General features: G+C 40.4%; 3 protein-coding genes across 4 annotated transcripts; all 3 read right to left on the bottom strand.

The window, feature by feature from the left end:
- Nucleotides 1–1,054: 1,054 nt before the first annotated feature.
- lta (lymphotoxin alpha (TNF superfamily, member 1)) lies at nucleotides 1,055–9,624 on the bottom strand. Its single transcript, XM_084026707.1, has 7 exons — nucleotides 9,111–9,624; nucleotides 6,747–7,539; nucleotides 4,811–4,934; nucleotides 4,065–4,116; nucleotides 3,643–3,675; nucleotides 3,454–3,489; nucleotides 1,055–1,951 (listed from the first exon to the last, which is right to left on the bottom strand). The coding sequence occupies exons 2-7, from the start codon at nucleotides 6,890–6,892 to the stop codon at nucleotides 1,584–1,586; spliced, it is 759 nt and encodes a 252-aa protein (XP_083882833.1). The 5' UTR covers nucleotides 6,893–7,539; nucleotides 9,111–9,624; the 3' UTR covers nucleotides 1,055–1,583.
- A 4,864-nt stretch (nucleotides 9,625–14,488) lies between these two features.
- Nucleotides 14,489–18,257, bottom strand: apom (apolipoprotein M). Of its 2 annotated transcripts, none has more exons than XM_084026603.1 (7): nucleotides 18,066–18,257; nucleotides 17,639–17,778; nucleotides 17,035–17,105; nucleotides 16,030–16,164; nucleotides 14,832–14,930; nucleotides 14,711–14,738; nucleotides 14,489–14,617 (listed from the first exon to the last, which is right to left on the bottom strand). In XM_084026603.1, the coding sequence occupies exons 1-6, from the start codon at nucleotides 18,177–18,179 to the stop codon at nucleotides 14,725–14,727; spliced, it is 573 nt and encodes a 190-aa protein (XP_083882729.1). In that variant the 5' UTR covers nucleotides 18,180–18,257; the 3' UTR covers nucleotides 14,489–14,617; nucleotides 14,711–14,724. The 2 variants fall into 2 exon arrangements, with proteins under 2 accessions (XP_083882729.1, XP_083882730.1); XM_084026604.1 differs by having other exon boundaries at nucleotides 14,508–14,617; nucleotides 14,716–14,738.
- Nucleotides 18,258–19,839: 1,582 nt separating this feature from the next.
- On the bottom strand, nucleotides 19,840–21,336 carry glrx3 (glutaredoxin 3). The gene has a single exon (XM_084026739.1). It carries the CDS (start codon nucleotides 21,295–21,297, stop codon nucleotides 20,311–20,313), a length of 987 nt encoding a protein of 328 aa, XP_083882865.1. The 5' UTR covers nucleotides 21,298–21,336; the 3' UTR covers nucleotides 19,840–20,310.
- Between the last annotated feature and the right edge of the window lie 6,221 nt (nucleotides 21,337–27,557).

Genomic DNA, 27,557 nt, shown 5'->3' with positions numbered 1-27,557 from the left:
CCTCTTGTAGCGCCACCATGAGGTTGACTACTATAATATTTATAGACTTAATACTTTTGACTTTTTGATACTTTTTTGATTTTTGAGGGCAGTGTACAGTCGATACAACAAAAATTCCAATTATTAATACATTTGTGGTGAAGAAAAGCCTCACAGCACAAGCTGTCGACTGACTTCATCTTCTAAAGATACATCGGGGTTCTCCCACAACATTTCACCAAATTACTCACATTAAAAGAATTTAAAATAGCCCTTCTGGGTTCATGAGCTCTTTAATGCCGGCTGCATTGATTGATCTGTGTTCAGTTCAGCAAATGAATCACAGGTTGGTTTAGAATCCACTATCAAACAGGAAATCGCTCAGGTTTGTTTGGTGTCGGGACAAACCAGCAGCTTAATTAGTGTTCAGTAGTTCAGATATACAACGAGCAATTGGCTTATTGCATGAGAGCCTCCAAGGAGTCGGATCACAGGGCGTTTTGAGTTCAAATGTCCGTGGAAGTGTTTGTCAAGGGGAAGCAGGGTGAGCATGTGTTGCACCAAATATGTGGCTTCCTGCTCTGCACCTGTTGCTGCTGCAGCTAAACTTACTGTACTTCATGTGTGTACAGTGTTCGCCTCAGGGCAGCCAGATGAGTAACACTACACTTTGTGTTGGCGGGGTATTTTTTTTTTTTTTTTTTAAATCTTCTCTTTTTTTTAGGCGTACGTCTTTAGCTTTCTGCTAAATCTTTTTACATTTGCACTGTTTTTTTTAATTGTCCATTGTATTGCAAATGTGTTTTTATTCTCCTTGTCTTTCTGTAATGCATTTTAATTTTGCCTGCTTTTTCTTTTAATTCTTCTATTTTTTCACTTTATTGTATATGTTATGATGTGAAGCACTTTGAGTCCGCCTTGTGTATGAAAGGAGCTATATAAATAAAGTTGCCTTGCCTTTGTTTAATTGTTATTTTGAATTGGTTGATGATTAGAAGGAGGCATCAGGCTGTTGGATACTCAGTAACCACCGTGTGGTGCAGATAAAAAGTCGTGAATTGGCTCAGTGTTCGTCAAATAATACAGTTTATTAATAATTGTTCATTTCTCTCCCCTCCTTTTGATATCAAACCAGTAACATCATATTCCATAAATTACACAAGACCAGACCATTGGAAACAAACACAGTCATACCCCGGACAGTCGCCGTTTCCATTAATTTACAGTTCCGGTTAGCTTAACATTTTACAAGCACCATCAAATAGTCAGAACCTAGCTGGCATACTTCAGTGTAGAGACAACTCATACAGTACGGTGTTTTATCTAAGATAGTTTTGTGCAAAGGTCAACATGATGTGAAGATGAAGCCTTTTATTCAAATCGTGGATCTGCGGTCAAAACCGATTCTCACGATTAATTTTCCACGATTTAAAAAAAAAAAAAGTTTTATCACATTTTCTGTTAAATAACCGGGACAAAATAAAAAAGCAAGGAGATGACCAGCTTCTGTTTTACAAACTGTCATAAAGGCCTCCTAATAACATACAAGTCCAACCCCCAATGACTCTCTCTTGTATAGCAACAAATCCTGAAGCGCTGCCTTGCTAACGAAGCTTATAGGCGCCCCAGAATGTCAACGTGCTCTCGTTTAGATGTTCCCCTATGATATCTAAGCTGATGCTGTCTCCGTTCGCCAGGCTGACGATCTTGGCCAGCCACACAGAGCCCTCCGTTGTGGCTGGGAAGGTCCCCTCAACCAGCCGATTTAAAGCTTTATCTGACATGGCATTTCTCTTTATAACCACAGACTTGGTCTCTCTTGGTCTCTCACTTTCCGGGTGGTTGATGAAGGTGACCTGGGCGTAGATGACGAAGATGCCAGCCTCCGAGCAGTGGATGGAGTTGTTGCGCAGGACCAGGGAGCAGAAGTTACACCTCAGGGGTGAGTCTCTCCATGAGTTATCGATCGGAGCTGTAAGAGATTTGATTCAGTGTGATCGTGAACCTCTGGAATATGAGGGAAATTTTTTTTGTAGCATGTTTGAAATGTAGTTGCCATATATCGCTGTATTTTTCTTTACCGGGTTATTTCACAAATTTCCCGCTATTTCGTGAGTGGTTGTTATGGTTACTTGGTTTCGTCAACAACAAATAACACAATAATGTGCATTGTTCAAGCAGGGAAAACTTTTCTCACTTTGTTTCTTTTGTTTAGTTAAAGCTCACAAATGAATGGGTTTAAAATAGTGTGGCTGTTTTTTGTTTTGTCTGCTCAACACAGACGGATAATCGAGCAGCAATTCTTTTGCTAATCTGATATTTTACTCAGCTATACAAGCATGTTCACCTTACCCACCAAACTTTGGCTCAGATTGTAGTTCTATCATCTAGCGAGGCCGTTTGAAACATTCACTCTCAAACTTTTTACCCGGACTTGAACAAAGACACCAGGTAAACAAAGTCGACCTCACGATTAGCGACTGATCTCCTTCAGTTTTGGCAGACCAAGCATCCCACGGCAAAGCGTCTGATGTCTGTTTCTGTAGCTGCTGTGGTAATTCTACCTTAAGTCGCTGCAGCCCACATTACAGCGCCGCGTCAGGTTTGTTGAGGTTTTTTGGAACCCACTTCACAAAGGCAGAAGGCAGTGTGGTGGGAGGAGCAGGATGAGACTGGAAACATGACAGGGCTGTATATCAATCTCAGACTGTGTGTCTGAAGGTGAATTGTGTGTCTCTTATAATAATAATTGGCAAATATGCTGTTACTTCCAAGCGTAAAAGTAGTACAACAATTTACAACTGAATGCGAATTTCTTACTTAAAAAACGTTGTTAAAGAATAGAAATCGGGAGTTATCTTGTTGTTATTTACTCTTCGTTGCAGCCACTTCCTCTCAGCCTGCCGTGTCATCATGTGCTTCACTTAAAGACTTCCTACGTTTCTCGGAATGACTTTCAGCAGCTCCCGGGGAACATGTCTGAACCTGTTGCACCCGTCGCATCCGTAGGCGTCCAAGTGTGAGAGAAGGGTGGGCTTGTACTCGAAACACATCTTGCATTTTGAGACATTTTGGACACCTCTGTTTCTTTTTTTAAATGTAGTTCCTCTCTGTGAAAGTCAGTGTGAAATGACATCTCTAGAAAGAAGTACTCGCTCTTTGAAGCTGATGGGTTTTTTTTAGAAAGTTGGAAAAAGTTTCTGCCGTCATTGATGGGGGGAAAAAACTCACAGTTTGACATCTCATTGTTAATGCTTGGCCAGGTTTTCACAGAAACAAACTGAGGATTTTTAAAGTACAACATACGCCTCCGAAGATGTTTTAGATTTTTCTCTCACGCTCGTAAAAAACCCAACCACAGACATGAGTAGTGTAGTAACGTAGACACACATTGTACACAGCTATCTAGAAATATACCGGTCTTCTTGACACACACAAGAAGAAGTGATGGATGTAAACGAGAAGAGGACTTACACTTCACGTCCAACTGGATGTATGAGAGAGAGGATCCTGAAAAACAAATTCATTTAGAGGCTATTTGACCACGACGTCACCGTGCAAATGTTCACTTTTTCAGTTCTGCCATTAATTTACTTTGAATTTGAATTTGTTGTAATTTCTTGGTAAAAATTTGAGATATTAGAAACAACACATCTAACTTACCTATTGACCTCAAGGGAGCCCCAGCAGGGTTGCCTGCAAAAGACAGGTTGTGAGTAAAATCCTGCTTCATTCTTATGAATCGTGATAAGAGCGAATTTGTTGCTTTATAACAAACCTTCATGGTCACTTTTACTGCCATTTCAGTTATCATTCTTTTCCTCTCATCAGTAAAACAAACACAATGAATGCTAGCCTTTCATATTAGAGTTATATATATAGGCTATAATTATCAGATTAATACTAACATTCAGGCTCCCCCGTGTGGCTCAAACGGGTACTGCAGACATAAACGTTAAATAAAAGACGGAATTTATTTTGGCGACCAACAACAAAGTCTCCGGCGGGTCCTGTGGGTCCCGACCCGGCCTTTGGGGTCGACTGCTTTAAATAGTATTGATTGAAGTGAACAGTGATCAATGTACCTGTTGGAACTGTTGGACTGACACTATCTGGCTTCAGTGTGGGGACTTCTGCCTGGAAAAGATAGAAAACATTTTGCATTCAGCGGAAACCACGAGTCTTCAAATGATCAACTTTTGGTGGGAAATGGGCATTTTGGAGGGTTTTATGAGGTCAACTAATACAGTAACATGTCTTTTTTTATGTATCTGGAAAATACAGTCTTTACAGTAAATACAACTGCGTCAAAGTGGTGTTGATTCAAACTCGGTTGTACCTTTGTGGTTGTAGTTTGCTGTTTCTATTGAATTACATTCTAAATGGACAGGTGTTCTGTTATTGTATCCACCCTGTAAGTGCACAATCATAGCTCTTATCCTGCTGCTAGATGGCATCGCTGCCACCTAGAGGCCGCTACTGGGAGTCAGAGATTAGATAGGAAGCACTGTGTGACGCCATAAAACACATGGAAGTATGTAATATTAATCAATTTACACATTACTTATGTTTTTTTTGTGACATCAGTGGAAGTTTTACGTGAGACATGGCTTCACATGTGACGGCAGACGATTACGAGAACACAGTTCTTGTATCAGCGACATGACAAAAAAAAATGATGCAGTCTAACAGTCCACAGTGTTTCCGACTGCATTAGTATTCAGTGGTTAAAGTAAACTGCTGGGTAACTGATGGCACCTGCAGCAGCCGCCGGAGCAGTGAATATCAATCAAAATGTAATTTCCCCTTCTCCCGTCGCAGATGTACTGACCTCGGTTGACTTTGGTTTGATTGAAATGAAAAGTGCAGCCATAACCACCATGGCCACAGTCAGGAGGCCGCACCACACCTGCAGCAGCAGGTACTTGCTAGAGTACCTTGATTTACCCTCCATCCTGTCAAAAACAGTAGAAACACACGTTTAGTTTTGTCACACTTGAGGAGATTGTGGTTGATTTTAATTAAAGCTGTAATGCAACTTTTAATGCAGGTTTATTGCTGACATCTGCTGCAGCTTGTAGGGACAGGCACGGCGTTCTGAAGTGGGGTTTTATGAGGTACGCGGCAGTGGGTCGTGTTTGAGCTACAGTAGACTGGACGTTACCCGACACGCTTGGTAAGGGAGGGGCGACTGGGGTCAGCTTGTAATCACTAGATGCCACTAAATCTTACACACTGTTCCTTTCTGAAGATTAAACCAGCAGAGTCTCTTTGGAGCACCTTGGTAGCCGATATGCTATATAAACCACGACGTCCCAGGTTTGATGTCACGACTCTCTCTCTCTTTCTACACTGTCCCATTTCAACGAGGCGTCGGCGCTTCGTCAAATGAAAAAAGATCTGAGGAAAATGTTTTTGTTCCAGTGAGACATCCACAAAAAGGCTTTGATGATTAGTACACATACATTTCAGATGTCAGATATGAGTTGATAGCAGTTCCACCAAAGAGAATTTTCCCTCTAAAAGTTGCTTTCATTGAAATAACTGTTTGATGCCCGAAATATGTAATATATTTTAGAGAAAATAAAAATTATGACCATTAAGCTTTGTCTTTTACTAAGTTTCAAACTACGTTTCATGTCTTCTTCAATCCAGCATGATGTTCATTTAGTACATTATGGTCCATTTAGAGTCCAACAGACCAGAACGCAGGGGATGCTTAAGGGGGCGGGGCTTACCTGCTGATTGACAGGTCTCTACCAATGCAATAAGCTGTAAAGTTGACCTTGAATTATGAAGCTAACGTTGTTAACGCCCTCACACCAGAATCCAGATGGATCCAGATCCAGTAAGGTTGCGACGGCCAAAATGACCAACTCAAGGTAGTACACCAACCAACTATGTCCACTTCTTATATAGAGTTTTATGATTTGACCTCAGTGGGAGTGGCTTTATCAGAGACAGCTGACGTTTCAGTGATGCAGAATCGTGTGCCAAGTGGCTGTTAATTAAACTCTAAACCTTTAAAGGAAGATGTCATGTTGGTCTGCTGGAAATTTCCAGGAGCATGTTTTGCATACTTGTCCGACTGCTTGACGTTCCACAGTAAACGCCAGGAGCGCTAGGCGGAGCTAACTCCATTCATTTCAGGTACAGCATGTATGACAGGGAAAGGACTACGTGTTTGCAAGTTAATCACTAGATGTATCATCGTGTAATGTTATATTTATTTTGTATTTTTGCCCCTTTCCAATCAATTATAAGAGAACGTGTGAGGTAGAAAACCATATCTCTGAGCAGCATGTCTCTGGAACCCATTTTAAATCATATTGGACAGCAGCATCTTTCATGTATCTTTGATGACTGAATATATCAAGTATGTGATTCTACATCACATCCTCGTTTGTACTGAGTGGCTCATAAAAGTTACTATTTGATTAATTACTCAGTAAATAAATCTTGTTAAATCTGTTTACCTGCACTTTAATAAATGGTGAATTTGACTTTTGAACACTATATGGAAGCTCAAAGATTTAATCCAAACCGTGTCGTTATTTGTTGTTGTTATTATGACCCTGAGGAAAAAACTGCAGAAATACTAAAACTTTAGCTGGTCTGGCTTCATTCATTGAAACAAATAAAAATAACATCCATGAATTCCCCGGTACACACACACTTGCATAGTTTGGAGATTTGAGCAAAAACGATTATAAATACACTATAAAACAACATTTGAGAGAGGAACTGTGAATGAAATGTTGTCTTACCCAGTGTGTGTTGCACCCTCGGAGTCCAGATGAATGTGCTGCTCCTCTCTGAGGGACATGGTTGACTGGGTGGTTTTTTTTATTCTCTTCTGTAGTTTTCTGTGAGGCCAAGAGGAGGAAGGAGTCTTTGGTGTAGGTGGCTCCATTTGTGGATGCTAAAGAGTATTGCACGCACGGTGAAACTGAAAAGCCATCCAACTTGGTGTTGCATTTTTTAGTTTCATATTGTTTGTCTGCCTTCAATTCCCCCAATATGAGAATAAAAGTAAAGGTAAAAAGCAAGTAGGTAGAATTAAAAAAAAGAAATGTAAAGGAATCTGTCACCTAATGTGTAGGTTTATGGTGACACATAAAAAAAAGTGTTTGGTGCGGCCCCTCAGTGACACATTCATGTTTGTTGTAGGTGGTTTATCATCTCCCACGTTTATGGGTCACTGTCAGAGTAAACAGCCAAGAAACTGTGACAAGGGACTTTTGCTTCACTGTGCTTTTGATCTAAATGGAGCTGATGTGTGATGAGGATTTACACTCAAATGTGACACGCGTATGGCATTCCCAACGCTGTTCTCTCTGCAAAGTCTACTTTCTTAATGAAAGAGACAATATCAGCTTCACACATATGTTTTGTAAAGTTTAAAAAGAATATTTCAAACTTCAAGTGAAAACCTGGGATGGGGGGTTCTTTAGACAAGAAAAGTCTCACATAAATTGCATGAATTTTAGCTGTGAAGACGACAGCATTAGTAAGATTTGCCACATATTTAGTGAATGAAAGACTCATTATAACCAACAGCTAAACTGTGACTGATCCTTCATTGTCTGATCACTTCTGTGTTTTCTTTAATATTTCTTTCATTCCTGACACACAAACAGAATCAAATAAGGTCAAAAAGCGGTACATCAATGAACATGCCAATGTACTCTTTAAAAATGTCATCTCCTCGTTACCACCTCTAAACCCATGTCATGCTGATGATCTTGTAAACATCTTCAATTCCAAAATTCTGAATGTCATAGATGTCATTGCACCTGCTACGGTTAAAACAATTTCTGGTAAGCAAAAGGCACCCTGGAGAAAAGCTGCTGTTGTGACAGCCCAGAGAAGGACAGGTTGGAAAACTGGGTGGGGCTCTCAGGCACAGTCTTAAGCTGGTTCAAGTCATATCTACAAGATAGGAACTATTTTGTTTCCATTGGCGACTTTGTATCAGAACCTACCAATGTAACGTGTGGAGTCCCCCAAGGTTCAATCTTGGGGCCGACTTTATTCAACATCTACATGCTCCCACTAGGACAAATCATGCAAAATAATAACATTGACCACCATTGCTATGCCGATGACACCCAAATCTATGTAGCACTATCACCAAACGACTATCGCCCCATAGATCTTCTGTGCCAGTGCATTGAGCAAGTCAAAGACTGGATGTGCCAAAACTTCCTACAACTAAATGAGGACAAAACTGAGATAATTGTTTTTGGTGCTAAAAAAGAAAGGTTTAAAGTAATTCAACACCTTCACTCTCTGTCCCTGAAAACCTCAAACAAAGCCAGAAATCTTGGGGTTATTATGGATTATGACAGTCACGTTAAATCAGTAACAAAATCAGCCTACTATCACCTAAAAAATGTAGCAAGACTTAGAGGGCTCATGTCAGCTCAAGACTTAGAAAAACTTGTACATGCCTTTATTACTAGTAGGCTAGACTACTGTAATGGTCTCCTTGCAGGTCTTCCGAAAAAAACTGTCAGGCAGCTACAGCTTGTTCAGAACGCTGCTGCTAGAGTTCTTACAAAGACCAAAAAATGTGAGCACATTACACCAATTCTTAAATCCTTACATTGGCTCCCTGTATGTCAGAGGATTGATTTCAAAATCCTCCTGCTCACATATAAATCACTACATGGTCTAGGACCGAAGTATATCACTGATATGCTCCCACTACATAAGCCTTCTAGACCACTAAGATCTTCTGAGACCAATCTGTTAGTGATTCCCAGAGTAAACAACAATCACAGGAGAGCATCATTTAGTCACTATGCAACAAATGGCTGGAATAAACTTCCTGAAGATGTAAGACTTGCCCCAACTCTGACCACTTTTAAAACTAGACTGAAAACTTTTATGTTCACCATAGCTTTCTGCTAAATCTTTTAATGTCTGCACTGTTTTTAATTATTGCAAATATGTTTTTATTCTCTTTTCTTTCTGTAATGCATTTTTAATTTTTTTTTTATTATTTTCTTTTAATTCTTCTATTTTTTTTCTTTTTCTTCTCACTTTGTTTTATGATGTGAAGCACTTTGAGTCTGCCTTGTGTATGAAATGTGCTATACAAATAAAGTTGCCTTGCCTTGCCTTGCCTAAACAAATGTTTACACATGTAGTAGATTTAAAGGTCAAAGTGGTTAAGAAAGCCCCGCATGAGTAATTTCCTGCTTCATGAAGTGTGTCAATTGAACCTTCAAATTCCTGATGTTGAATCAGATAAAGAAAGTGACATTAAAGTGAAATTCCTTCCTTCCTGTTTCTGCACAAGTTATATCTCTGATCATAAACCGGCCGGCAAATACGTTTTTCAGTACAACAATTGAGAACACATTTTCAAAACGTACCTGCTGCTGCAAATTAATGTACTTAAAGAGTTGTTGCTAGGAGACGGGGTTGCATTAGAAGATGCCTTCTACTTGGGATTATGTTTAAACCACGTTTAAGCTTAGAAATACATTTTTGTAAATGACCGATACCTCAGTAAATGTGCAAAAATGTATGTAGTCCACAATCAAAACATTATGACATGATGAACTATAAACTGTGCATAGTTATTAAAGTCCCAGTCGGCAACATTTCTTTGATCATATTCACTGAAGCCGACACTACGCTTCGATAGAACAACATAAATCATCCTGTGCCCCGGATCATCCTGTCCAATCAGCACGCAGGGCTGTGTTCGTGCACACACAGAGCCCCTCCCCCCTCGGGTCGTTCCACTATAACGGGGGGAGGCGGAGGGAAGTAGCACCAAGCTTCCAATTCCTTGTTAAAAACCGAAACGAGGAGGTCCAAAACAACCAAGGAAAAGAAAACACCGGTGGAAAAGAAGGAAAAAAAGAAAGATGGCGACGGTGCCCGTGATAAAAACCAGAGTCAACATCGGACCCATGTTTCAAAGGTGGCGTGATCTAAGGGATTTCAAAGGGCATGAAGTTGAGGGGGAGAAGCTCGGTGGTTGTGTGGGAGGAGCTCGGTGGTCGTGGGGGAGGAGCTCGGTGGTCATTGGGGAGGAGCTCGGTGGTCGTGGGGCAGGAGCTCGGTGGTCGTGGGGGAGGAGCTCGGTGGTCGTGGGGGAGGAGCTCGACTAACATCCCCGACTAACCAGCCTGTGTTCTCCGGGATGATGCGAAATGTCAGCGTCTTTCTCCTACCTTGTCTCGGTCTAGCATGCACACAAACAAACCAACACACACGCACACCTACACCTATTCCTACAGGTAGTGTGACAGAGGAGGTGGGTGCTGTCCCCACTCAGAAAACCACGTTTAAACTTAGAAATACATTTTTGTAAATGACCGATACCTCAGTAAATGTGCAAAAATGTATGTAGTCCACAATCAAAACATTATGACATTATTAACTATAAACTGTGCATAGTTATTAAAGTCCCAGTCAGCAACATTTTTTTTATCATATTCACTGAAGCCGACACTACGCTTCGATAGAACATAAATCATCCTGTGCCCCGGATCATCCTGTCCAATCAGCACGCAGGGCTGTGTTCGTGCACACACAGAGCCCCTCCCCCCTCGGGTCGTTCCACTATAACGGGGGGAGGCGGAGGGAAGTAGCACCAAGCTTCCAATTCCTTGTTAAAAACCGAAACAAGGAGGTCCAAAACAACCAAGGAAAAGAAAACACCGGTGGAAAAGAAGGAAAAAAAGAAAGATGGCGACGGTGACCGTGATAAAAACCAGAGTCAACATCGGACCCGCGTTTCAAAGGTGGCGTGATCTAAGGGATTTCAAAGGGCATGAAGTCGAGGGGGAGAAGCTCGGTGGTTGTGTGGGAGGAGCTCGGTGGTCGTGGGGGAGGAGCTCGGCGGTCGTGGGGGAGGAGCTCGGCGGTCGTGGGGGAAGAGCTCGGCGGTCGTGGGGGAGGAGCTCGGCGGTCGTGGGGGAAGAGCTCGGCGGTCGTGGGGGAGGAGCTCGGTGGTCGTGGGGGAAGAGCTCGGTGGTCGTGGGGAGGAGCTCGGCGGTCGTGGGGGAGGAGCTCGGTGGTCGTGGGGGAGGAGCGTGAGAGTTGTAAACATTCAAAATCTGAGTGCCTTCGATCCGCCGGACTTGCCGACCCGGACGTTAATGAAATGATGTGATGCATCCCAATAAACGTACTTTTTTGGGGGGCGAGTGCCGTATATTCCGGATATATTTTAGAGAAGGCAGACATCTCTAGGGCTGATATCCTCAAAAATATTAACTTGCACCATCTAGATGAATAAATATCGTGCCCCAGAGGAAAAATTTGAATTCTTGATTTCGCTGCAAACTGTCCCTTTTTTAAGAGTTACCTCGAGATGAGATAAGGTTACAATATTCAAATGTACATTTGAATATCGGGATGAGAAATCTTGTTTTGAAAACAGGAAGTGAAAGTTGCAGTCTGGTTTTGAGAGCATGGCGAGCCCGAGAGCGAGAGGGTCAATTTCACTTTGCTGCTTTTGGTTTTCACGTTCCCCTGGGGGCATCCCCGACTAACCAGCCTGTGTTCTCCGGGATGATGCGAAATGTCAGCGTCTTTCTCCTACCTTGTCTCGGTCTAGCATGCACACAAACAAACCAACACACACGCACACCTACACCTATTCCTACAGGTAGTGTGACAGAGGAGGTGGGTGCTGTCCCCACTCAGAAAAGGGAAAACGGCTTCTTACCTGTAATAGCAGAGCGTTTGGTGAAAACACAGATGTGACTTCTTCCTTTCACACGTCTCCACATACTGTAATTCCCCAGCAGGTGCACCAGGCACGTTTATAGGTTTGGAAGTAATAAAGAACGGGTTGCCCCGAGACTCGGTGGTTAGAAACCCATGTTGTTGATTAGTTCTAGGTCATAGTCATCACGTTAAAGTTCAGCTCTGCCCAACACTCTCTTCATCCCACTGAACTCGCAGTTCTGATGCTGTGCTCCTGTACAGTGAGACATTACTGGCATGTGCTTTACTATAAAATGAACTTAAAGAGCCTGCAAACCTGCATGTGTTTCTATATAACATTATGATATTATTAAAAATGCAATAATTAAAGTTTAAGCTTTAGGTATAATAAAGAGTTTAAACAACTTAAGCAACCCAGCAACTATGGAGCTTGAGAGTACTTGTTGATTTCCAGTCTTCAAAACCTAAACAGCCCATGCGTGCTGCCTTCAGGGAAATCGGAATTATGAGAATGTCACGGTCAAGTGCTTTATTGTTATGGGTAGAACCACAAATAGCATTTGTCTATATCAAATTAAATAGATTACAGATTCAAACGTACACAAGATACTTGTTGCACTGCTGAGAATAAAGAACTACGTACCATCCATGACTAAATATACATATTTAGCACTACCACTATATATATATATATATATATATATATATACAGTGGTGTGAAAAAGTATTTGCCCCCTTCCTGCTTTCTTCTTTTTTTGCATGTTTGTCACACTTAAATGTTTCAGATCATCAAACAAATTTTAATATAAGGCAAGGATAACTCAAGTAAACACAAAATGCAGTTTTTAAATGAAGTTTTCTTTTATTAAGGGGAAAAGAAAATCCAAATGTACATTGCCCTATGTGAAAAAGTATTTGCCCCCTAAACCTAATAACTGGTTGGGCCACCCTTAACAGCAGCAACAGCCATCAAGCGTTTGCGATAACTTGCAATGAGTCTTTGACAGCGCTGTGGAGGAATTTTGGCCCACTCGTCTTTGCACAGTCGTTGTAATTCAACCTTATTGGAGGGTTTTCGAGCATGAACCGCCTTTTTGAGGTCATGCCACAGCATCTCAATAGGATTCAGGTCAGGACTTTGACTAGGCCACTCCAAAGTCTTAATTTTGTTCTTCGTTAGCCATTCAGAGGTGGACTTGCTGGTGTGGTTTGGATCATTATCCTGCTGCAGAACCCACGTTCGCTTCAGCTTGAGGTCTCGAACAGATGGACGGACATTCTCCTTCAGGATTTGTTGGTAGACAGCAGAATTCATGGCTCCATTTATCACAGCAAGTCTTCCAGGCCCTGAAGCAGCAAAACAGCCCCAGACCATCACACTACCACCACCATATTTTACTGTTGGTAGGATGTTCTTTTTCTGAAAAGTGGTGTTACTTTTACGCCAGATGTATTGGGACACACACCTTCCATAAAGTTCAACTTTTGTCTCGTCAGTCCACAAAGTATTCTCCCAAAAGTGTTGGGGATCATCAAGATGTTTCCTGGCAAACATTAGACGAGCTTTAATATTTTTTTGGCTCAGCAGTGGTTTCCGTCTTGGAACTCTGCCATGTAGGCCATTTTTGCCCAGTGTCTTTCTTATGGTAGAGTCATGAACATTGACCTTAATTGATGCAAGCGAGGCCTGCAGTTCTTTTGATGTTGTTCTGGGGTCTTTTGTCACCTCTTGGATGAGTCGTCGCTGCACTCTTGGCGTCATTTTGGTTGGCCGGCCACTCCTGGGAAGGCTCATCACGGTGTCATGTATTCGCCATTTGTGGATTATGGCTCTCACTGTGGTTCTCTTGAGTCTCAAAGCTTTAGAAATGGCTTTATAACCTTTTCCAGACTGATAGATCTCAATTGCTTTCTTTCTCATTTGTTCCTGAATTTCTTTGGTTTTCACCATGATGTCTTGCTTTTGAGGAGCTTCACTTTGTCAGGCAGGTCCTATTTAAGTGAATTCTTGATTGGGAACTGGTGTGGCAGTGATCAGGCCTGGGGGTGGCTAGAGAAATTGAACTCAGGTGTGATAAACCTTAGTTAAGTTATGTTTTAACTGGAGGGGCAAATACTTTTTCACACAGGGCCATGAAGGTTTGGATTTTTTTCTCCCTTTATAATACAAACCTTCATTTAAAAACTGCATTTTGTGTTTACTTGAGTTATCCTTGCCCTATATTAAAATTTGTTTGGTGATCTGAAACATTTAAGTGTGACAAACATGCAAAAAAAGAAAAAAGCAGGAAGGGGGCAAATACTTTTTCACACCACTGTATATATATATATATATATATATATATATACAGTGGTAAATCAACAGTGAGTTGTGACTAAGGATCCGATGACAAACCAAACAGAGACCAATAAAGGGAATCCACCCTGAGAAAGTTGAAGAGGGGAATTCGACTTCTGTTCTTCGTTTTCATGTATCTAAGCATTTCTGCCCATCTCACGAGTATGTTACCATGTGACTGTGCTTTGTTTACTTAATGCAGTACATGAGGAATGTGAGTCGCTGCCTTCACTAAAGTTATGTGAACAGGTATTTCTGTTTTCTGCACCATCATGGGAAGTCCCCGGGTTTTTTGGCTGGGTGGTTTGTGGGGGGGATCCTCCCCCGCGAAGGTGACTTTCTCACCTCAAGCCATATCTCCTCGGGATCTTTTGGACCAGCAGTGAGAGAATAATCAGTGGAGGAGCAAATGGTCAAAAAGACATCACAGCTGGCTTCATTTTTTTAGCATTGCATTATATTTGAACATGAACATGTTGGTATTCATTAAAAGACTGTTATTATAGGTGAATATGCACATATTTCCTGAAAGAATGTTTGTATTTTCATGTTTTTTGCAATAATTGGTATTAGTATTGTCACCCAGGACATCCAAGACTCCTCCTGTATGAAAATGTATAGAAACAAGAGACCAGTTATTATTCAGTCAGCAAGGACAGACCGATAAAGAAAAAAGAAAATAATATCCATTCCTACCTCACTGTTAATGTTTAGGGGCAAAACCCTGTGAATGGATATATACTCATTAGATTTTTAGAAACGTTGTGAAATTCAAAAGCAATACGTTCTATTTTGCCGAGTCATCGTAATGACGAACCTTTTTTTTGAGGTATCCTGACGCTCGTCTTTGCGTTATGACAAGCCAGGTTTTCCAGAAAGGCTGTCACCACCTCAGGCTCCACGTCGCTCCTCCGGGCTACAAAAAAAAAAGGCAAAGACGTTTCACGACAGTCTGTTTCACAGACACATGTATTAATCTTTCAGAATGCTAGTCATTTAAAGAAATAGTTCACCCCAATATTAAAATGTTAAAACAAATCCAAAAAGATTCCCTTTTTACCTGGTGATTTTGACTACACTGCCGTACAAAACACATGAACTATTTGGTTAAACAGAAGCTGAGTTTAAGGCTGTTTTACCGTAGAAAAACATTAATATTATGCCACAGAAAGGTATAATTTCTGTAAAAATATGCCGAATCCACTCGTAAGAAAGCTTTAAGCAAGTCTTTACTAAAGCTAAAACAACAACTAAGATTTTACTCTGTAATTGTAATCTGAACTATGATCTTGGTAATTCAGTTTAACTAAATAAAGCAGTTAAAGCAACTAAATCCATGTGATGCTTCTTCTAAATGCTGCTTACTAACTGCCAGCTTTCGTCTGAACACAGGAATAAAATATTTAATATAATATGTATGTGCTACCTTTGTATTACTACATTTCACCTTTGTATTATATTAGATATCCCATATTATATTTCAGTATACTTTTTTTATTATGTTATACTGCATCATATCTTTTATGTCAACACTACGTGTACTTAACTCATCATATTATATACCAGTCTGGTTTACACTGTTCTAGTAGATGGTCTCATATTACTCTTCAATATATATTAGTACTGCAACACTGACCATGCGTACTGTATTTATACTGCTTGTAATTTGGGATTTTATTGCTCTTGTATCATTTTGATTAGTTTCATCCATCAAGGAGGTGAAGGTTTTGGTTGGTTTGGTTTTTGTGTGTTTATTAGCAGGATTGTGGGGAAACTACAGGTGTGGTGGGGTAGTGAAGGGTGTAGGAATAACTCATCATTACATACTTGAGTAGTAGAGTTCAGTTTGGATAGTTTTGAAAATATATCCAGGCATGTTTAATATTAATTTCCCCTCTTGTGATCAATAAGGCTGATCTTATATTTGTAGTACATACAAGCTGATATTTCATGGTTTTGTACCTTTACCTGTAGATGGTGGTATTAGTGTTATAATTACTTTTAAGGGGACTTACCGTACAGCAAGTGTCTGCCGAGGGACTCCTCGGAGTCCGTCTCCTTTAGGGGCGGTTCTACTTCCTGGAAGATGATGCACTCGGGGCAGTTGGCCCACTTGCCACTCCAGAGCAGGGTCCTCCGCTGCGGCCTTCCTGCATCCAAACAAGGCGCCGGTAGGGCGGCAACGGCAGCGATCAGTGTGAGGGGCACAGGGCGAGGTCAAAGGTCATCAGTATACTCCTAAAAAAGGCCTACAAGGCTCGTCATCAGCAGTGACTCAGTTCTAACGCTGCTCTCTCTCTCTTAGCTGATATTTAGACCGTGATGCTCTTGGTCGAGACTGGTTTGAAAATGTTTTAAATGAATAAATACAGTCGTTTGCTTTCCGACAGGGAGGTAAATGAGAGGATGGATTATTTATTTGTTGTAGAACGCTGAACAGCCAGCTTTATTTCAGCACAAAGATGAGAAATGGTGTTTTGTTTGTGTTGCTGATTGAGGTACTTTCTCTCTGTATGCTGTTGGTATCCACGTGTTGAAAGGATTTTGGTACTGTAGGCTCTATTGCTGTTCACCACACAATAAAAACGGTAAAGTTTGTTCATAATCTTTTGCAGGTTTTAAGTTTGCACGCTGCTTGTTTTCCATGAGACAGCGTGAGAATAGAAGAATGAAACTTGACACGTTTGCGATATCTATATATCGACGTGATGTTTTTGTGAATGACAGTTTTTCCAGGTGCCTGCAAGGCAGAAAAATCCACCCAAAAAGTAATTTCACTTGTGAGCTTTAGGAGATCTGCAGATGTTCTAACACTCAGGGGGTTTTCCCACCCTGCTAAGAATAAAAGTCTGGGAAAATTACTGAATCCCTGTAATGTTGTATTTATTTTAACACTGACACAAAATTCCCATCTCAGAAACCCACACCTATTCATCTCCATATATATGTGCATATATATATATATATATATATATATATATTTATATATGTATATCTGTGAGTTGAGGTGTTCTAGTTACCTTCCAGTTCCACATCATCCCTGTCAGGACGGATGTGATAAGTCCAGGTCTGGTTCAAGCAGTCATCGCCACTAAAAGAATATTTCAGGAAATAAATACACATTTGGGTTGGAGCACTTTCATATATATATATATGTACTTTCATTTTTATCCAAACATTTTCCCTTTCTCAAGATCACTTCCCTAATTCTAGTATCTGTTTATCGTCTGGGTTTTTTGGGGTTTGTCTTATTATAAATGGGTTAATATTAACTCTGATGTTGGTGATTGTCGTCTAGTAGTTGTTGGTTTAATGTTTTTTCGATCAACAAGAAACTTCCTTTACTTGAAATGAAGGACTTTCTCTTGTATTGGAGTATTTTCACATAGTGACGTTGATACTTTCACTTAAATAAAGGAACTTCTTCCCCTACTGGATATTATATAAAAATATGTTGTTAGTTAGTCACATAAAAAGTTTGAATTCAAGTAAATCACCTCAGAAAAGCAGCTTTTGTGCTGAAACATTTGCACTTTACTGTGTTGACTTATTAACAACTACAATTATTAAAATGATTAATTTCATGTCAACATTCATGTTAGTGTGTGTGTGTTGCTGCCCTACATGCGTGTGTGTCCGGTGAGCACCAGTGTGTCATTGACCGGCTCCGTCATGGTGAACCACAGGCTGTCCATTGCTGTGAACATGTGGATGTCGGCCTCTCTGTGACTGACTGCTGCTTTAAAGTACCATTTCCCCAGATACTAAAAGAGAGGGAGGCATCACAGTGTGGGGGTTTGCAGCAACGGCACAGGAACAAAACCTATTTTAAGATATAAGCCCACAACTCAAGTGAAAGACCACTTATGGAAAGAACAGAAGGCGTGGAAAGAGCGTCAATGTGGCCACGTCTGTTAATCTCGGAAGTAACTGTGAAATGCTAATGCATTACTGAAATTAACGTTAATAAATAAATGCAAATTACAAACAAAAGCATTTTGAATCATTTTTACTCCATCCTAATATGGTCTCTAAATGTTTGGTTTCTTACCTGCTGATGGTCGATAGTGTTTGCAGGCAACAGCTCAGGAAGTGAACATGGAACAAACACCTGATATAACAAACCATATAAACGGAGGAAACATGACAAGGCTTTATCCAACATAACTGCAACCTCAGAGCCTCTATTTCAGTATGAACCCGACCAGAGTGTTTGTTGTTCCTCAGTAAACAGGAATGTGTTTGTCCCGACGTGTCACTTTAAAAGAAGGTGGGTGTATTGATTAACACGTAGGCTGCACCCCGATGTTTAAAAGAGGCAAATAACGGGTTAAATATGGATTGTCTCGCTCCCTCTGGCTTCAGGATAAACACTTTTATAGTCAAATGAATCATGCTTTCACACAGCAAGCTTTTACTCATGTTCCAAAATCTGCTCAGAGGAGAATGTCGCTTAGAAGCAGCATTCATGAGGCCTTCTGAGTCATCAGCACACGTAGGAGGTGGTGGTTTCTTTGAAATTACTTAGCAAGCAGCCGTTAATTATAGTGTTTCCTCCTATTGGCAAGTAAACTAGCATGCAACAACCTCAAGCAGCCTTTTCCTACTTAACGGAATATATCATTGCTAGTTTGATTAAGCTTGTCCTGACTGAAGAAGACACACACACACACACACACACACACACACACTCTGTCAACATGCATCTGTGAATCATTAACGACTTGTTTGAAGATAACTATGTATTTGTCTGTTTGTTTTGAGAAAAAAAAGAACACAACATGTTGGTTATTCAACTGTCATTGTAATGTTGGAAAAGTAAAATATTATATAAACTATCACAGTTTCACACAGCCCAAGGCAACATGCTCAAGTTGCTGGCAAAAGGCCAAAATATTTAGTTTAATATTCTACAAAAATAGGAGAACAGGCGATTATTCACATGGAGAACAACCTGAAACTGTATTTTTTGCTTAAAAAGAGTTAAAGTCCATCTTAAACAGCATTTCCAGAGTATCTATATTCCGTGTGGGGACGTCAGGAGGAATTTGATTGGTTTGCAGCCGAAGTTACAGATTGATTGATGCATGTCATATTATTGGTTGGATCTGATCTAAGCAGTCCTCATATTTTGTTTTCCAGGAAGAAAAATATTTTGATATAAAAACATGAAGACATTACGTTTTCTGGATTCTTTTTTTAAGCATTAAATGGGTGTAGAATATGATCGGGGATGTGATCTAAAAGGGTTAAAAAGTAATTTATCATGTCAGCTCGACTTAAAACAATGAATCAGTTATGAAAAAATATTTTATGGATTAATTTTGTGTTGATTGACTTATTTAATTAATCGACTTATATTATCATGAGCTGAATTTATAGTCTGAGGTCAGGTTGTAGTTGTACTTCTCACATTCGTCCACAAGGTGGTGTCAACCAACAAGGTTGTCTGCACGTGACACCTGCAGAAACTTCTCCACTAAACTTCTTCTTTCACAAAACACACTTTTGTTATGTTGAAGGAAATCCACATCAAATACAGACGTGTGATATAATGTAATATATTTAGATTTATGTTTTGTTGCAATCTTTTGAACACTTCCAGGTCCTGCAGACTTAGTTGTAAATCTTTTTTAGAATTACTGCAGTCGTGAAGCTTATATTATTTAAGACTGTAGTTTGCAGAGCGGTTTTTATTTTAAAGCATTTTTGTGTTACAGTGCCTTTTAGTTTATTTAATTACCGGTCTGCAAACTTTGAATGTAACTACAGCTAAGAATTGTGGATGTGCTGCATTCATCGGTGACAGAAACACAACAACAAACAACTTTTAAAAGGTGTTTAATGATATGGATGAAGGAGGTATTGAAGTGCCATCTTGGAGAGTGATTAGTGGATAAAGTTGAACACATATTTGCTGTATTTGAGGTGAAGAAAGCATGGAAGGTCAGAGGCAGGGTAAATAATACTTAATTGCATATAAACCCGAGGCTGTGAATACTGGAACGGCAGACGTAACCCCAGGTAACATGAACGAAGGTCAGCTTAAACCATTCTTAAGATGCATTTTCAAGGCTTATTAAGAGCAAAGCTTGAAAAATAAGAACAGAAGTTTGATTTCCGTTGACTTTAAATAGAGCGTGAACTTCTCCAAATGCTAGAACAGGTTGGTTGAGTGTGATAGGAACCGATTAATCTAAACATTTCTCTTCCATTCACTACTTGGCCATCCGTGTAATGTTACATCAGCAGCCAATCTGAGCACGTGCAGTGGCTTCTTGTTGGCCCCTCATCATCTAGGACTCCCCCTTCAGCACCGATACCAGATCTCCACTCTCCTTCAGCTCCTTCAGTATGTCCAAACCTCCGATCAGCTCTCCTTTCACATAGAGCTGGGGGTAGGTGGGCCAGTTAGAATAGGTCTTGAGACCCTGGCGCACCTCCTCGTCCTGCAGGATATCAAAGGTGCCATAATCCACCCCAGTGTCGTTCAGAAGCTCCAGAGTCTGCCTGCTGAACCCGCACCTCGCGGCCTCCTTGTTCCCCTTCATGAACAGCATGACGGGACTCTGGTTGATGGCGGCCTTGAGGCGGTGCTCCAGGGTCACGGCCTTCGGGCAGGTGTTCTCCAGCTCCCCGGATTCGGCCAGCTCCTTCACGATGTCCACCCCGCCCACCAGCTCTCCGTTGGCGTACAGCTGAGGGTAGGTGGGCCAGTTGGAGTAGACCTTCAGACCCTGTCGGACCTCCTCGTCGGACAGGATGTCGAAGCTGCTGAACTGGACGCTGTGCTCCTTCAGCAGGGCGGTGATCTGCCGGCTGAAGCCGCAGCGGGGCTCCTGCGGGGACCCCTTCATGAAGAGCATGCACGGCGCCGCGTTGATCAGCTTCTTCAGCCGCTGGTTCAAGTCCGCGGCGCCTCCTCCTCCTCCGTCCCGGGCGCCGACCGAATTCCCGGTGACCGCCAAGCGCTGCACCTTCTTGGTCAGCTCCGGAGCGTGGGCGCCGTCCATGCGGTCCACCTTCTCCCCTCCCTTGAAGAATATGAAAGTGGGGACGGAGGCGATTTCATACTTCTCCGACAGCTCCGGCACCGCTTCAGCCTCGAGCTTGACAAACGTGGTGTGCGCGTGCTCCTTGGCCAGCTCGGCCATGACGTCGTTCATCTGGACGCACTGGGGAGCCCACGCCGCCTGGAAATGCACCACGGTCAGGCATTTCCCGGCTTTGGCGAGGAAACCCTCAAACTGCTGTCCCGTTGTCGCCTCCACGAAGTTCGCCATTTTCGTTTCCTCTTATGCAGCGCATCCGGTTGTGGCGTCGACCTCTTCTTTCTTTCCTTCTAGTTTTTTTTTGGTGGTTGGCAAACATTTTTTGGCGCATTACCGCCACCAACTGGTATGGAGTGTATATCAATAACATTAAAACAAAAATAAATACATAAAATAAAAAACAACATATAATAGGCCTAATTATATGTCCATACAAATTAGTTAAACTGAGAAAATGCAATATAATTTGATAGCACTTATTTTAATTATTTTATAAAATATCTGTTAAATCAAATTGTACTTTTTCTTTTCTGAATCGTTCTCTCATTTGTCTTCTGTCTTGCTCATACTTCTCACCAGTGACGTTGTTAGGCCTATTTTAGGGGGGCTGGAGCTACACTCAATTGTTCCCAAGCCCCCGCAAATAATTTGGCTTTTTATTTATTAGTCTTCATTTTCAGAATAATCTCATACTGATGAAAGGTTCTACATTGTTTTAGGATTATAGCATCATAGTCTGTAGAAAGAAGCATTTCTGAAAAGCCTATTTGTCTTTTTATTTGTTTTTTTACAGACACTGTATCCTCATTTTGCTGGAATAAATACACACAAAATAAAGTTATTTGTGTAAAGTTCCTATTGATGTTCACTGTGACCTTTAAAATCAGTCTTGGTTTATTCTCATGTATACTTTATGACAGGAAAATTACTGAGCAAAATCACACTCTGAACTACGGAAGCGTATTGCATTCACTTGAGTAATTTTTTTTTGGTTTGTTTTTTGGAGTAATTATTTCTGTTTTTCTGAGTAATTTATTTCTTTGGTCTGTTTTTCTGAGTAATTTATTTCTTTGGTCTGTTTTTCGGAGTAATTTATTTCTTTGGTCTGTTTTTCTGAGTAATTTATTTCTTTGGTCTGTTTTTCTGAGTAATTAATTTTTTGGTCTGTTTTTCGGAGTAATTAATTTTTTGGTCTGTTTTTCGGAGTAATTTATTTTGTCTGTTTTTCGGAGTAAATTTTTTTTGTCTGTTTTTCTGAGTAATTTTTTTTTTGGTCTGTTTTTCGGAGTAATTTTTTTTTTTTTTCTGTTTTTCAGAGTAATTTATTTTGTCTTTCTGTTTTTCAGAGTAATTTTTTTCTGATTTTCTGAATAATTTTTTTTCTGAGTTTAGACAGCATTTGAAACAATAGACGCATTCATTCCTTTGTGAAAGCTCGATAATGGAGGCCAACATGACCGACTTGTTTAGTTTGATCAAGTTCTACTTTGATCTGGGATTAAGACACTGGGAGATAGTCCTGTCTTTGAGTCATATAGATGGTATTACCATAAGTGTATCCACTTTACGCAGGCACCTGAGGACTTTGCGGTTGTTCAGAAGGAAAGCCCATTCAGATCTTCTAGACATAGCAATGTTTCTCCAAGATCAGTTGGACAGATACGGCATGCTCCACGGATACAAGATGATGCATTTGAAATGCATTCAGGCTGGCTACGTTGTGACTCAAGAGACGATCAGGAGACTGCTGAAAATATTGGATCCGCACGGTGTGCAGCTGAGGCGCCGGAATCGCCTTCGGCGGCGTATGTACAAGAATCCAGGCCCAAACTTTTTATGGCATGTAGACTCATATGATAAACTCAAACCGTACGGGATCTGCATCAATGGTGCAATAGATGGGTTTTCACGAATGATGATATGGCTACACGCTTACTCTACAAACAGTGATCCCAGGATAATCGCGCAATACTTCATTGATGAGGTGTCATCAAGGAATGGAACTGCTGCCCGAATTCGTTCGGACCTCGGAACCGAGAACTGTTACGTTGAACAGATGCAGATGTTCTTGAGGCACGATCATCTGGACAACTTTTCGCAAAGATGTTATCTGTATGGTTCGAGCAATCACAACCAACGAATAGAGAACTGGTGGGGCTTTTTAAGGAGGCAACACGCACAGTTCTGGATGAACCTGTTCCAAGATCTAAAAGACTCAGACTCCTTTTCTGGTGACTTCCTAGACAAAAGTCTCATTCAGTTCACATGTCTTGAAATAATAGAGGTAAGAACTGCAATACGTTTATGTTGTTTTTTTTCCATAGTGCTATATTATGTCAGAATAATACTGTGACACCTGCTTAGTGGTTAAAGTATTTAGATGTTTTACTTCACCAAAAGCAGAAGTACCACCCGTTGTAGACGACGCTGAAGTTAGCCTCCGATTCGCCAGCTTCCGATTCGGCACTTAAGGAGAAAGTTAAGGGGAAATTAACGTAACGTGCAGTGCGACTGTTTGTACACTGATTGTCTGTTTTTTGTGACACTTCTTGATGTAAAAACATTTTAGACATTTTAGGTAAGACATTAACTTTGCCTGACACCCGCTATTGGATTTGTGAAACGTTTATTTTATTTGTGAAAATGCTAAAGGGGAGATTTCACCGTTTTTGTTTGATACCTACAGACCTCATTAGACCTGGTCCAGATCAAGAACCACTGTACCCAGACTTGTCAAATCTGGATTAGATTAATCTACAGGCCCTGAAGATTCATTCAGACACAGTTTCTGATCTGTGAAACCTTTATTCTATTAGTGAAAATGCAATAAAGGCAGATTTCTATTTATTTCTATTTGTGAAAATAAAGCATTTTCACAAATAGAAATAAAGGTTTCACAGATCAGAAACTGTTTTATAATGAATGTTTAGCCTCTGTAGGATAATCTAATCCGGATTTGAGAAGTCTGGGTAAAGTGTTTTTTTACCTGGACCAGGTCTAATGTGGTCTATATGCTGAGAAAACAGTGAAATCTGCCTTTATTGCATTTCCACAAATAGGATAAAGGTTTCACAGATCAGGAACTATGTTATAATGAATGTTTAGCCTCTGTAGATTAATCTAATTCAGATTTGACAAGTCTGGGTACAGTGGTTCTTGATCTGGACCAGGTCTAATGAGGTCTGTAGGTATCAAACAAAAACGGTGAAATCTCCCTTTAGCATTTTCACAAATAAAATAAACGTTTCACAAATCCAATAGCGGGTGTCAGGCAAAGTTAATGTCTTATCTAAAATGTCTAAAATGTTTTTACATCAAGAAGTGTCACAAAAAACAGACAATCAGTGTACAAACAGTCACACTGCACGTGACGTTAATTCCCCCTTAACTTTCCCCTTAAGTGCCGAATCGGACGCTGGCGAATCGGAGGCTAACTTCAGCGTCGTCCTGTGTAGTGGGTTAGTTTTAGTGTGGTACTAATATCATAGGTCTACTGATATTTGTGAAAAGAGCTCACTCCATTTAGGCTATATTCAAAACCTTACTAAAGTAAAAGGACAGTATTATCAGCAGTATTTATTTAAAGTACTTAAAGTATGAAAAGTATAAAAATGCAATAAAATGTTCCCTATCAGTGTTTTGATGTTTTTAATTGCATGATACAGTTTACTATTGCAGATGTTTAAGTTGGAGCTGATTTAAACTACATTACTGGCTAGTTTATGGCATCATAATATCTACTGCAGTTGGTATAGCAAATGTGTGAACTGATTTTCTCACTTTCTGTTTTTATTTATATTTAGAGAGAACTGCAGGAAGTTGTTCACCTCTGGAACACTCACAGAATTCGCCCATGCAGAAATGCTGTGTCTCCATGTGGGCGCCCAGTGATGATGTACACCCTACCCCAACTTTTTGGTGCCAGAGAGAACCTGAAAGAGGTATCCCAACAAAAGATAGAAGCCTGCAGAGAGGAATGCCTTCAGAGAGGACCGTATCCCTGTGATGATACAATGTTTGACATTTGCTGCCTTGCCATGGCAGAAAACAGTCTTCATCCACCCACCTCTCCAGAGGAAGCCATTGAGCTTTACAAGTTCTTACGTGCTTACATACGAGCTCAAATTTAATGATCACAACCTGCTCGACTGGATAAAATGACTAGATATAAGCCTCCACATAAGGGTAGAAAATGTTATGGACCACGAATTTCACTGTACAGGGTATTGTGTTCAAACTGTAAATAACTGTGAACTCTTTACTGATGGACATCTCCCCTTTGTGCTTTGTATATCCTCTTTCTACTAATTATGGAAAAATGACACATCAAAAGAAGTGCTGGCAGTCCAATAGCTGCATATGAAATATTGCATCACGATGGCTCACATGTAGGAATACTGGTGCTGTAACCTTGATTATTTAGCTTCATCGTGTCAGAAAAAGCCTGAAAGAGCAACATGCAGGCTGCTATGGATATAACGGCAAAGTATTGCCATAAAGAGATGGAGGCATATGGGTCATGTGTGGCCTCCAACCCCTCAACATGGCAGCAACAGTGTCATGAACTGAAGCTGAAGGTTGCACAGTGCACATCATCACACCCAGTGATCCAGAAGATAAGGCAGGACTGTTCACCACATGTGGCTCGCTTTCTGGGCTGTGCAGTGACAGTGGACCTCAGTGGAGTGGCTACAAATCCAGAACCTCAGCCATCGTAGCATTCAGGCATCTTCTGTCACCTTCAGACAGTTCCCGCCTCCACAGCAGCACAGATCGGCTGGTTTCACATGATACTGTATGTACAGTGACTGATATTTGGTTTCCTCTGTGAGACTTAATGTGTAGGTGATGAATACAACAGTACTGCGCATTAATTATTACTGCATCGTCCTTTTACTCCTTATGTAAATGTTTCATGTGAAAATAGAATTAATCATTCCCTTACCCAAGGAAGTCTATTTTTACTGATTTGTATTAAACCAAAAAAATGGAAAATCTTGGATGCATTGTAAAAAGAGCAGCCTACAAAAAGGACAGTCATTATCTATTATAAATCAAACAGGTTATAATATCTTGTCCACAATGGTGTGTGCTGCATGTCAAATGTAGCTCTTACAGACACAATACCTGTTAATACCGAGCAGTGAAACCTTTTTCTCTTTTGATAGTTACTGTTTATTGTAGCATTTAGGAAATATACCTTCCTGTTTTATGTTTCTCTCATGAATTTGTCTCAATGTCATTTGCAGCCAAACAATTACATGTAACAAAATTTGGTTTAATATGTATGTATCTAAAATTAGTTGGTGATTATCATGTCATCTCTCAAACATATAAACAGTTCAGATCAACTATTCTTATGTATTTGAATGAAACGTCACTCTATAAATTTATGGTGAAATGCAGTTGTCATTAAACTTTCAGCAAATGAAGCATATCGTCTTTTATTAGGGCATGCATCTTTCTTTGAGTTTACACACATTTGATTACTTTAACATTTCACAATACAAGCACCCCATAACAAAAGGAACATGTCCACTTTTAGGATTGTGGGTGGAAACATATCATGACTCAACAGTTAAGACACAATCTTTTTGAAGACAGCTGTACAAAGCAAGACAGCAACCTGTGATTGTATTTGTAAAAAAAACACCTCAAAGTACCTTTTAATGTACAGTAACAAGCAGATTAACAAACACTGTCAGTATTAACATCTGACATGAGGTAGAGGTTCAAATTCTATTATGATTTAACAGTGAAAATACGATGAAAGTATTTCTAATGTCCAAACATTCTCATCCTAGACTGATAACAAAAGTGTCTTAAATCAAAATATCCAAAATAAAAAAATCAATCTGTGCTTATCACACAGCCCCTGAGCTAGTCACATATTCTTTTTACATGCTCTGATAACAAAAAATGTAAGTAGTAAGTCTGTGTAAGTTATTGTTTCTTGATACAATAAAACCAAAATCTTGAAATGCAATAAAAATAATTTTGCACTAATCACACAGCACCTGAGTTAATCACATTTTCTCCTTACATGCTCTATTCCACATTCACACAGTCTAAACCTATAACGTTGGCACTGATGGGGAAGAGAAAAATGTGTATGTGTTCATAAGTCACTTAGCCACTCTTATGCAATGTCCATTGCATACGTGTTGCTGGACAGTATAGCCTCCATTTCAGCTCGAAGCTCAGGATAGCTGTTGTAAGTTGATGGCAGCTCCATGGTTGGGCCACAAGTATGGGCAATTGGCCGCCGCGCTAGCCCTTCCAAAGAGGTGAATGTGACTTGAATTTCTTTTACACAGATGACATCAGACCCAGTCAGAAATCTCATCAGCTTCCGGAGACCTATTTCATCCAATCCCCTTATGTACTGATGTAAAAATCGCAAACTTTGGTTCTCTGCTGAAGTACCTGGAGAAGCTGTTATCATCTTAATCACCTTTCGTGTTGTTGGTTTAATGTCCTCATACAGCTTC

Source organism: Eutrigla gurnardus (genome assembly GCF_963514095.1).
Source record: "Eutrigla gurnardus genome assembly, chromosome: 14".
NCBI classification, from domain to species: domain Eukaryota; kingdom Metazoa; phylum Chordata; class Actinopteri; order Perciformes; family Triglidae; genus Eutrigla; species Eutrigla gurnardus.
Note: the sequence above shows the minus strand (reverse complement) of the source record. Positions and strands in the feature narration are given on the sequence as shown.

Bases quoted from the DNA above. Each gene is read 5' to 3' on its own strand.
- lta (XM_084026707.1), bottom strand. From the start codon at position 6,892: ATGGAGCCACCTACACCAAAGACTCCTTCCTCCTCTTGGCCTCACAGA. The intron at 4,935-6,746 runs GTAAGACAACAT...TGTTTTTGACAG, and splicing joins GAGGGTGCAACACACACTGG to GATGGAGGGTAAATCAAGGT. The intron at 1,952-3,453 runs GTAAGTCCTCTT...AATCTCTTACAG, and splicing joins CATCCAGTTGGACGTGAAGT to CTCCGATCGATAACTCATGG.
- apom (XM_084026603.1), bottom strand. From the start codon at position 18,179: ATGTTGGATAAAGCCTTGTCATGTTTCCTCCGTTTATATGGTTTGTTA. The intron at 17,106-17,638 runs GTAGGGCAGCAA...ATATTCTTTTAG, and splicing joins CTCACCGGACACACACGCAT to TGGCGATGACTGCTTGAACC. The intron at 14,931-16,029 runs GTAAGTCCCCTT...TTTTTTTTGTAG, and splicing joins CGGCAGACACTTGCTGTACG to CCCGGAGGAGCGACGTGGAG.
- glrx3 (XM_084026739.1), bottom strand. From the start codon at position 21,297: ATGGCGAACTTCGTGGAGGCGACAACGGGACAGCAGTTTGAGGGTTTC.